The following is a 12,072-nucleotide window of genomic DNA, read 5'->3' as shown; positions in this document are numbered from 1 at the left end:
CATATATGATATATATCTTAACTTAATTGTATGTAATTTTGATTTAGGAAAATCTATGCAAGAACAACCTCGTGTACACTAAAAGCATTGTGATCACAAATGCTACCTTTTTAATCAATGATCAGAATGAACAAAATATGGGTTACCGTGAATACAAGGATACAGTTCTAGAAAAAAATCAAATCTCTATATGAAAGCCTAGAAGCATTTGATGAAAGCGGCCTGGGCGTGGCAATCCCGCCCTTGGGGGTGCAGAAATGGCATACACGGCCCTTGGGGGTGCAGAAATGGCATACACGGCCATCCATGGAGCTGCATTCCCACTCACCTGGTCCTGCTCCTCTTCTCGGGAATGATCTCCAGAATGAGGAGGATAAGGGAAATGACCTTCTCAGGACAGTAGTGCCCATCTTGGGGAAGGACACATCCAATACGGGCAGAGCCTGGAAAGCCAGAGCCCCGGTCTCTGAATCCATGGATGCATCCTCATCAGAAGATGCGAGCTCTAGTGTAAAAATGTATCCAAATGGGAAAGCACGTTGATCCAGCTCAGATCTCGCCTGTTGATTGGTGAGTTGCTACAGCTGCTACTAGGCATGAAGAGGAACCGAGTGTCATCCGATCCGCGAGTTTTCTTCATTTTAGTTTTAGTATTGGGTACTTCACTCATATTCTAAGAGACGAAAGGCCAATTAATAATGTGAATTTATGGGCATCTATATCAGATACCTGCTCGAGTTCACATTCTTACTCGAATTTGGCTGCCAGAGTCCTGTCCACATTCATTTCTTTGAGCCCGATCATCTAAAGAGGCATTTGGACCTGTATTATGTGTGCCTTGAGGGTCGATCTATCCGATTGTCCACTTTCGTCGGGAGTCTGGGGACCGGGAATGGCTAGAACTTCTACATAGCAGAACTAGTACAAAAACCCATTGGTTAAGTGCAGGTCCCAACGTATCCAGGTCTAGTGAAGTTATGACCCCTTCTGGACTAGTTCTAAGAAAACTTCATGACTGCACTTTTCTGGCAGCAGCCAGCAGCAGTAAAACTTTTTTATAACTGTAAACTGCACAAGTTTCAAGAACAGATATGCTTTCTCGTCTCGTGTTGTACATCCAGCGACATGCTTTAGATTTGAGCAAGTTCGAGCAGATCTTTCCCTTTGACAGCTGTAAACTGCGCAGGTTCCAAAGAAAAGACCCAGAATTGGTAAAATTCTTCAATTTTTTCTGAAGTCAGATGGTACATCTATTACATCGGTTTGTACAAAGAGAAACGCCCAGAAGACTTGAACATGTCTGACCCTTTGATAATGGAGAGTAGAACGGGCGGCTTTAGGAAGTACGGAGAAGTACCCGTGATCAGATTCAAGATCAGGGTGTTAAACCTCGAAATTTTGACCACAGCCTCACACTGAATTCACATGCTATGGTCCTGCCAAAGACAAAAGATTGAAGGCTGATATTGAATTTCCACTGTTTGGTCCAATTATTCCAATTCCACTTAAGCAATGAATCGCTTTCCATTTTCACAGCCACCAATGCTTATCAGATACACAGCCATAGCCGAGGATCATCTGTATTTGAATCAGGACATGATAAGACAGATATAAGTCTATATCACCAGTTGCTCACCAACCTCAGTCTCTCACGCATTGCATCTCTGTTTCAGTCAGCGAACTGAATAAATTTCTTCAACATTTGCTGCACGACTTAAACTATCATGCTTTTTACATCTGAGATAGAACAGTAAACGGATCCTTGTGAGTTAGACAGTAAACTAAACAGATTTCTTCTACATTAGTTGCTCATAAGATTCAATCTGTCGTTCTTTATGCAGCTGTTAAAGTCCGTAATCTTAATAACTTTTTTCATATCAAAACCATGTGGGGTCAAACGCCTTTCATCGACCTTCTTGCACACTTCCATGGCCACCTGACATTCTCCATTCCTGCAGAGCCCCTGAACAAGGTCAACCATCGTATCTGCATCAGGAGGCAAAGATCTTTCAATCATCTCCATCAGCATCTTAACGGCACCACTGTAATCTTTGTCCTCACAAAAAGCAGAGATGAGAGTACTGAATGTTTCCATGTTTGGATGACATCCTCTTCTCAGCATGGTCCTGTAGGCACCGTATGCACGTTCGGAATTTCCCCTCTTGCAATGACCAATAATCATGGCAGAAAATGTTGAGGCATCAGGAACAAGGTTCTCCTCCTCTAGCCTCTTCAACAAGTATAATGCTTTCTTAGTCTTTCCATCTCTGCAGAGTCCCATTAAAAGTGCATTGTATGTCAAGATATCAACAACAGTTCCATTCTTCACCATCTCCTCATGAAGCCGAGCTCCCATCTCACAGTTCCCAGACTGACTATACCCACTTATCAGAGTGTTATATGTAACAGTGTTTGGAGCTACATTCATGACCTTCATCTCATTAAAGAGTCGGCATGCATCCTGCAGCATTCCATTTTTGCAGAAGCCATTTATCAGTGTGTTGTAAGTCACGATGTTTGGCTCGACACCTTTTTCGCACATCGAGTTCTTAAGTCTCATTGCTGCAGCAAGAAGCTGATTCTTACAATACCCATCAATCAGCGTATTGAAAGAAGCATCATTAGGCCTGCAACCCAGAATCTCCATGTCCTTGAAGACCTCCACAGCCTTCTCTATCCTACCAGATTTACACAGAGCACAGATAACCATGTTCAAAGTATAAACATTCGGCGAGATCCTACGCCTGCGAAGCTCTCCGTAGAATGACAGAACTATATCTGATCGATTCAAAGCGAGTAACGAGCTCATGTACGCGTTAGCAGAGCGGATGCAAGGAAGGAACCCATAATCCTTCATCCTGCAAAAAGTTTCAGTGGCACACCTGAACTTATTCAAGTGAGCGTAAGTCTTGAACAGGCAATCGAAGGAGTCCCTCGACGAATCACACATCCGATATGTACAGATAAGCGCATCAAAGAGATCCGAAGGGGAATTTGGCAATTTAGGAAGAATTGTTTTCTTAAGAACTCTCTCTGCGAGCCTAAATTTCTTGGCTTTAGTGAGTATATGGATGATGATTGCATAGGAATCCAGCGTTTGTGCGTTGGGTTTCTGGAGAGCCACCCAATCAAAAAACTCATAAGAGAGGAGGTGATCTTTCTGAGTCCTCAACAGGACATGATTGACTCTGAAAGGGTTCAATCCAGGAACCATTTCATTGAGTTTTGCCCAGTCTGTGTGGACAAGATGACTGTAAGCTACATTGACGAAGTCTAAATCCTGACCCTTTGGTTCTTGGAATGAACGATGGGGAATAGGGATAGTATTCAGCTTCCTTCTTCCATAATCATGAGACTTGCAAGGAGGGTCTTCATCTACCATGCGGGATAAAAAAAGCCCAGTTGGGGTTTTCGAATTAAGGTTTCCTTTAGAATGGGTTTCGGCCAAAATTGATGAAAGTAAACCAGCTGGGGGTTTAGAGTCAGGGCTTTGCTTGACATTGGAATCGGTTGGTTCTTCGAGGACGAGAAGAGGGGAGGTGAAGCCAAGAAGTTCTTTGATGTGTACATCTGTTGAATAAAGCAGAAATTTCTGTGGTGTTCTGCGGAAGAGATCGAAATGGCGAGGCGAAGAACAGAGACTAACCTGGTGTAGACGTCGGAATGCCTGCATGGTTGGTGGACTTCACTATTTGGAATACAGTATTCCGAACCCTTTTCGTGTAGGTTTTCTAACGGTTGCATAGCCTCAAGCCAACATAATTCACCAGCAACTTCCTCCAAACCTCCAGAGTTGCAGACGAATATGCTCACCCGGAGACTGTTGGATTTTCATCCCAGTGATGGTGCTGATGCGGCAATAAGTTTGATCATCTTGTTTAACAAAAATGGGTTTCATCCTGAACTTGAAGGCTCCGGAGGTCGGGCGCTGCCATTGCAGCGGTACATGTTCGTTTTGAGCAGGGTGGCGCTAGAAATTCCCAAGAATTTACCCCTAGTTAGGGATGAGCACGAGGGGCATTTCCAGGTTAATAAGAGGGCCGAAGCCTCATCTTTCTTCCATCATTTATGATACTATCCCTACTTTTTGTGTAGCCGGATGATACTGTGCTATTCTTTTCTTTGTATATTGGTATTCCTTTTTACGATATAGCTAGTTGATGTCTTTTGAATTCGAGACAGCCGCTTGCACCAACCATCCGGATGATGATAAAAAATAGAATTTGAAACAGAAACTGCCTAGAAACCCTTTGCAAAACCCCTAAGATGAAAAGGAAATGATTTATTTTCAAAAAACGAGCACGATAGATGTTTTTCTACTAAAGAACTAAATTTATTGTTGTGATCCACATGGATGAAATGTTGGTTGGTGCATTCGTTATATCAATTTGTGGAGATACATTTGACTTCAGTTTGATATTTGAGGAGCCAGAATCTCCAAGTTCCACAAAGTTGTTTTATTGGTCTATTGTTGAGCTAGATTTATTGTCATTGTTGGAGTCATGACAAATCGGACTAGATCTTTCTCCAACTATAAGTTTCATTGCACGTCTTTCTTCCAAAATACGTCTACAGTACTTTTTTTTACTAAAACTCTTCTTGGAGTTGAACAGTTAATTGGTTCAACCACTAATACATGGAATAAAAAATTAATTAAGATGAGTTTTTTTTTTTATTTTCACATATATGTTACTATGTATATGATTATAGATAAAATCTCAACATCAATATTAGTTTTTATAGTTTTCATTCATCTCACGCTTAGTGGTAGAAATTTTGGAAAGAGAAGAATCTCTTTTCCGAATTAGCAAACATTTTCCTCACACAAAAAAAAAACGTAGAACCAAAATTGATATTTTTGTGCTTATTACAAATCTTCCCTCTCAGATTGAAAGCAATTATTCATATTGATGGAGGTAAAGCAACGAGCTCTTATGTAGCAAAAACAATAAGGAAAATGAAGTTCATTTTTGCTCGCTATAAGATTTCCCTTATTTGATTATCGCAAACGCTACCAATTTCATAAATCATCACAAGTTCAATGGTCACAAGGAATTGAAATCCTCATCCTATAAAATGAAACATTGATGTATTAGAATGAAGACATAATATTTTTACAACATTTATTTTAAAAACACAACGTTCTCTTTATTTATAAAGAAGGCAATCTCACCATCCAAATGAGTCCACTCGGTACTGCACTCTCCACCGATTGCCGGACGGCCGGCGGCCCCCTCGCGGAAACATCCTTCGCTTTTCTCTAGAGAAAACCGTAGCAAAGACTCTCTCATCACTTACTGCGATCACTTTCCTGCCAAAAACTCCCTGAGGATATTGGTTGAACTTGGTAAAGCCAAAGAAGTTAAAATCTCAAAATCATATCCTATGCATTGGTAATTCTATTTTAATTCACCACCTTGCGTTGAATATGCAGCTTTCCAACTAAATTGAAGTTGAAATTTCGGTCACATTGTAAACATTCGAACTAGAATACATCTAAAAGTGGGATTTTGAGGTGGCTGGATTCAGACTTTACTTCAAAACTCTCTTTCAAATCTGATTAAAGTCTTACGGCACTACAACCTTTGTCCCAAAAAAAAATTATAAAATCCCATAAACATAACAAAAATAAAAGACGTAAAAAATGAAATGATTTTGAGCTCCTTCTCGCTTTCCCTTTGTCCTTGAAATCTAGAGCGGAGCACCGATTGACTATCACGCATTCAGAGTGTTCAAGAAAGTAACTGAATACCTCACCAAGTCAGTGGCAGAGACACATGGTGACTGCCCTGATAAAGGAGCATCTTAAACATAATCCTTATATATAAATGCTCCAAGTATTTCTAAAGGAATGCCTTTCCAGCCTTTTTTTTTTTTTGCTCGGCTAGCCAATCCACAGCTACACTGTACCAACAAAAATGACGCAATTTAAAATAGATTCAGGAATTTAAACGCAACCTCCTAGGGTTTTATTTCTATTGACGAGAAAGCTGGATTTCGTCTCGCTTTTAGAAATATCGGACTATAAAATATTTCAGATTGAAACAGTTGTAGGCAGCTTCCAGCGTTGCTCGAAGGAATGAAAAGAATTGGAGGTAGCGATGCTCGCATAGAAGCGGCAGCAATAGCAACGATTTGATCTTCCTAAGGAATTTCAGCCGGCGAGCAGATGGGCACCTCAGATTCCAAATTTTTGCGTAGTCAAGTACCTCTCTCTTTCCCTCCCTCTCTGTGGATTTCCTTTAACGAAGTTGTATAGTTGTCTCTTGATTAATTTCTCTGATTCCTTTTTTGCAACGTTCTGTGCCAAACAGGCGGTTGACGAGATAACCACCGTCTCAGAGAGGGTAGAAGCAATCGACCCCCTATTAGAGAGACTGAGGTCCCTGAAAATTGTAAGTTATTCTTTTCTAGCAGGAGTTATTGTCCATCTTACTTTTTCTTCCTGTTTTGGTGATGATTTTGATAAAATTGGGATAAATTTTGATTATCTTTTTGTTGGCTTTCTTGTCTTGGATAGACCACGCCGATTCTCAAAACCCCACCGACGGAGAGTAGCCTGACGGACATTCTTGTAAGAAAGCCTTCTTCATCTTCCAATCCAGGTTTTCTTCCTACCATCTTCTTTTCAGAGTTTTGGATTTGAAATCTGTTAGAACTCTCTGTGGCGTAAGCGCAATTACGACTGCTTACGCTCTAGGCCTTCACTGCAGTTAGGAACGAGTTTCTTAATTGATTGTTAGCTAGTGGTTGTTGATATCTGTGTGGGACAGATTAATAAAACAAAATGGGATTCAGTTCAATTGATGGGGCTATCTTGAACTTATTTACCACCAAGCTCAAAGATATATGGTTGCAAGAATGATGATTTTGTTCTCCAATTCTTTTCAGGTGCTCTGGATCCCAAAGCTCTGCTGGAGCTTTTCACAGTTTACTATAATTGGCAAGAAGACAAAGCTAAAAAAATTAGTGAAAAACAGGTGCTTTCTATATATCATTCAATCTCTGGAAATTATGTTTCTTTAAAAAAATTCATTGCTTAACAATTTTTTCATGTGCTATCTAAGGAATCTGTGACAATAGAATAACAATTGCACTGATGCTTTAATGCTATCGGAAGGGCAATTACAATATTTATGCCAATAAAACATTTTTTGAACTTGGTTGCTGCTTGGTTGTAAATGTGAACGCTTCTGATGCCTCTAACTACATGATTCTCATGGAAGCAGGTAAAAAGGTGTGGGTGAATTGGAAATATTAACTAACTAGAATTTGCAAACAAGCATACATATAACTAAATCATGGACATATTGCACTGAAAAGGCACTTTTCTCCTTTTGTTAAATCAAATTAGTAGTTGGGAGATTGACCCTTTGAACTTTTTTGACTTTGTTGCTTTAATCCTGCACTTATAGCTCGCAAGCTTGTGACTTGGGCTTGAATTCCCTTGCCCATTTGTCAGCCGGTTGATTTAGCAACTCAGACATATTTAGGCCCTGAATGTTTTGGTGTTGTCACAAAAGAAGGCACCGAAATATCAGACTGGAGTTTGTAAAATGGCTAAATCAGCAGCTTTGATCCAAACTTTAGGGGACGGGCCCCACCTTTTTACCTGAAAATATGGAATGTGGAAAAGAAAGCAAACCTTGTCATTACAGGAGAACACGAAGCCTATGTTCAGGTCCCAGTCTGAGTAAAGTTTCCAACTTAGGCTCTCCCCGTCAGAGATGTTATGAAGAAAGGTGCAGTCACCTCACTTGGCAGATTTGGCTTGTCAAACTTAAAAGATATATATAGCAGTGAAGGAGACTGAACATTATTGAAAGCGCTAGGGTCTCTCCTAAAATCTTGTGATCAGTTCCTCCTAAATCATGCAAATGTCTGGGCTCAATTCAGTCTAGAGTACTTAAATATGCACAATCCACCATGGGTAGTTGATGAGGACCAATCTCAGACAAGAGGTTTGAACATAGGAGGAAAGACATTTAGAGACGCAGCATTCATGGCTTTGGAAGAATTGAATGCTTATGTTTGACATGTGCACCTGAATTGAAGAATGGATTCTTTAGCACTCTAAAATGTTGTAGTAAATTGTGTTATGATTTTTCTTCTGGCAAGAGAAAGGATTAGAAAACATGTGAACTCCCTGAGTATAGATGTAGTTCTGGCATAGGGATACGCCTAAAGATACGGTAACAAGATTTTATTGAGTCCCTAAGGGGGCGTTTGGTCAGTCTACAACTTTGATGCTTGAATCAAAGTTCAACCTAAAACTGGAATTGGAATTTTCATTCCAATTTCATCCAATTCCAATTTTTATGTGTGTTTGATAACCTGGAATCTTGATTCCAGAACTGAAATACCATGTTTGATTTAAAAACCCCAGAAAAAGACGACACCCATTCAACAAAAATTGATAGAAAATGAAAGAAAATCACCAACCTGCAAAACAAAGAGGCCAGTGTGAAAAATACAGGGATTGATGAACACGGCGCAGAATTGCTCACACCAGAAGAGCGCATCAGTTTTGTCCAAAGACCAATTGTCAGAATCCAGCATCACAACTCGGTCACATTCAACCAAACTCCAAGCACAGAGCTTGTTCAGAGTGAGCATGAATCACTTGTCGAAATTAGCTTGATTCCTCTAAGGATTTTCGACGTTAACCATGCTTCCCACCCTCACGCCATCCTCATTCTCCCTGCATTTCCAGCCAAAACTAAGATCTTGGCTCCGCCATAACAGAATGAGAAGAAAGGGGAAAGGGATGATTAGGGTTGAAGCTTAGATGGCAGAGATTTCTGAGGCACATCCTTAAAGGTGATGACCACAAGATCGGCATCGATTTTCAGGCAGGTGGGGGAGTGGAGCTGGACACGCAGATGTAGAACTCATAGTCCCTTGGAGTGCCCATGTACATCATGCTGGCGTAGGTGTTCTTGTGCTTCTCTGGCGCCAGAGCTGTGAACTCCGGCAGGTGGATGGCCAGTCCGACAAGGACATGGTGGTGTAGGCGTTAGGCATGGAGACGTAGAGAGCTGCAATGGTGCTACCTGCTAGATGAAGGAGAAGCGAGCAACTTCACGGGGAGAGGATTTTTTTCGTGCAAGGAAGAAGATGGGTGTGAGGGGAGAAGGCTTGGTATTCAGTGTTTGATCATATAATTCCTATTTCTTCAAAAAATGGAATTTTGATTCTGACATTCCAATGATTCCTGGTAATCGAATGCCCCCTAATGTAATTTCTATTGTTAGGGGACAACTGGTGCCAGAATGCATTATCCCTGTGATATAGAGAGCAGTGGTGGTCCTCTGGGTGTGAGGGGACAACTGGTGCCAGAATGCATTATCCGTGGAAACCCTCAACCAGAACCCTCACAGGAGCAGTGGTGGTCCTCTGGGATCCCAGGAGTACATGCAGATTCAGGCACCTATAAAGCTTGAATGATGACTGCTAATTTGACAGCCACAGCCTGCTCCAGTAAGCCAAACCCTCTGGATCTTCCTCACACAGACTTTTGATGGAATGCATTGCTGAAAAGGCAATAAACATGCTTCCTGAAGGATGGCAAGGTATAGTCTCACAGAGTCATAATACTGATGGAGACATCCTTCTTGTTTATAATTGTGACTGGGAGAAACCTAAAAGGATTAATCGCATTCTGTTTCCATGCAACAGCTCACTGAAATGATTAAATGGTTAATAGGGAGTTTATTGCCTTTCTAGTTGGAACTGCATGAACCTTTGAAGCTGGAGAAGTAGGTATGAAGCCACAAAGCTTAGATATGACCAAAACTGTTGCTGGTAATTTCCAAATCAAAGGTAAAGATTAATAATAAAATTTGTCCTTTTTTATTAAATTTTTGTGGCACTCTGATGGTTCAGATACGAGTGGATTCCATAACTTAGATATCACAAATTGACAAAGGTGAGTTGGGTGCGATAACACCATCATGGTTCCATTTCTCTCAGTGAAGGATGTGGAATTGTTTCAGTATATGAAATGATTTTTCGTCTTCAGGTGATGAGTGCAGTGTTCTAAATCTTCAGGATATGAATTTCTAGAACCTAGTTTCTTTAGAACCCTGAAGATTAGCAGCCTGTTTAACTGACACTCAAACTATGTTAAAGTCCTAATTTTAACCTAAAATAATTTTTGAAAATTATTTTGATGTTAAGGGTAGGTTTCCAACATAGTTTTAGCATCATCGAAGAGGCAATAGGACTTTGTGGGAGAGGAGTAAGTGTAGGGGAATATCATGAGAAAGACCTTTCAACAGGAATGGATTTTGCTTCTTTATCTGCCTTGCGTGATAGGCGTCGAATGAATCTCTGGGTTGATATTGTAAGAGGATGCTTGCTCTTTTCTTGTTCTGGGATGTTCATTAACTTTTTGGTTTGCACCTGCAAGAACATGTAGCTATTTTCTGTTTCTCAAATGCTTTTCATCATGGCAGGAAGAGTTGGAAAGCAAAATTGAGATTGCAGATGCATTGGCCATCAAACTCTTACAGAGGTTCAATTATTCATTATCAGCTATGAGGACAACTGCACAACACTTATCAAATGGTATGGGCCCTTGCATTATGCCCTTTTATTGTTTTTGAGACTAGGGGGTTGGCATGGCCATAGAACTCATGGCTCAGGCTTGAGTGATTTTGGTGCTTGAAACCAAAAAGTAGTTTATCAATGCTGTCATGCGCGACACTTGAAGCTAGTCCTGGTTCTTTGTTCAACCCTAGCTCGTGGTTGATGAAAATTTTTGGTTTTCAATTTTTTTTTTTTTTTTGGTCCTTATTTGGGCTACAAACTTTCCTGTAGTGCACCAGTTGCAAGTAGAGGTTGGTGAGCTGAAAGGAAGGCTAACTGAAGTGTTAAGCAACTGTGATGCTTTGTGTAAGCGTATTAATGTAGAAGGGCCTGAGTCACTGAGATCAACTCTGAAGCCTTTCTCTACTGGTAGAAAGCAGATTGATTGTCACTTTTCTTCAGAAATGGTTCCAGAAGGTTCTTCCAAATGAGTTATATTGTACAAAGTGTGTTACTGATGAGCTTATGAATCTCACTTTTGTGGGTATTTTTGAAAAATGTGATTGATTTTCACAGGAAAGTTACATGAGAAAACAAATCATTCATGGGCTATGAGAATTTATATCGTAAAGTACATAACAACCTTGGAAACTTTTGGATGTAGATTAAAAAACAAACTTGACACAAACACACGGGCACACATAAATATATGACATAGGCATCTGTTCCAAACAAATGATTCTCATGGGAGTCATCACATTTTGGTGACTTTCTACTAGTAGCTACAAGATGATTTCTATCGAAGTGATGGAAAAATATTGGGGTAATTTTTTTTGCCAATTTGTGAATTAGGCTTTCCTTATAAATTGGTTTCCATATGTAGCTTTCACGTTTGTGTGAAAGTTTGTTTACCAGGTGTAGCTGATGCTATGAAACATTACGGCCTACCCGATGGGTAAGTTTTTGTTTGGCTAGAAAAGTTTTTCCTCAAACTGAAGGTTGAGCAAGCTGAATCCGGCCAACCGTTCGGCTTGACTTGCAGCTGGTGTACGTTTGTTATTTGAACAATAATTCTTTAGTACCCAACTTGGCATTTACAGGTTTGAAACAGTTTTGCTTAGCATATAAATGAGTTGGTTCCAGCTTGCTTTTCGGTAGGTTTAGATTTCATTACCTTTTTCAAGATTCTGTTTTCTTTAACAAGCTAAGCCAAGCCTTTGCATGTTCTTTTGATTAAAATAAACTGCACTTTATGGATTTATCAGGGTCAATGTACCGAAGATTGGTGTTTTAACTTTTTAAAACCAGAATTTGACATTGCACTAACTATTTTTGGTGAGCATTTTTTAGAACAGAAAAGTGCATCTCTTGTTACTTAAACATAATTCAGAAATGTTTTAGACTGTAATCTGTATCGCCCCTGTATCGGGCGATACAACGCATAATTCTTTTATTAAAAATAAAACTTTTTTTAAGGCTTAATTTTTGTTTTTTTTTTTAATTTTCGATTTATAGTTTTGCTTTGATTATGTTGGTAGTTCA

The 12,072-nt window shown here is 40.0% G+C and overlaps 2 protein-coding genes across 2 annotated transcripts; one reads left to right on the top strand and one right to left on the bottom strand.

Moving 5' to 3' along the window:
* Positions 1-74: 74 nt before the first annotated feature.
* LOC116247781 (pentatricopeptide repeat-containing protein At4g26680, mitochondrial) lies at positions 75-4,037 on the bottom strand. Its single transcript, XM_031620094.2, has one exon. It carries the CDS (start codon positions 3,671-3,673, stop codon positions 1,802-1,804), a length of 1,872 nt encoding a protein of 623 aa, XP_031475954.1. The 5' UTR covers positions 3,674-4,037; the 3' UTR covers positions 75-1,801.
* A 1,828-nt stretch (positions 4,038-5,865) lies between these two features.
* LOC116249306 (uncharacterized) lies at positions 5,866-11,152 on the top strand. Its single transcript, XM_031622539.2, has 6 exons — positions 5,866-6,205; positions 6,315-6,395; positions 6,521-6,605; positions 6,892-6,980; positions 10,458-10,569; positions 10,822-11,152. Exons 1-6 carry the CDS (start codon positions 6,170-6,172, stop codon positions 11,019-11,021), a joined length of 603 nt encoding a protein of 200 aa, XP_031478399.1. The 5' UTR covers positions 5,866-6,169; the 3' UTR covers positions 11,022-11,152.
* The last annotated feature ends 920 nt before the right edge of the window (positions 11,153-12,072 follow it).

Source organism: Nymphaea colorata, chromosome 2 (genome assembly GCF_008831285.2).
Source record: "Nymphaea colorata isolate Beijing-Zhang1983 chromosome 2, ASM883128v2, whole genome shotgun sequence".
NCBI lineage: Eukaryota > Viridiplantae > Streptophyta > Magnoliopsida > Nymphaeales > Nymphaeaceae > Nymphaea > Nymphaea colorata.
Note: the sequence above shows the minus strand (reverse complement) of the source record. Positions and strands in the feature narration are given on the sequence as shown.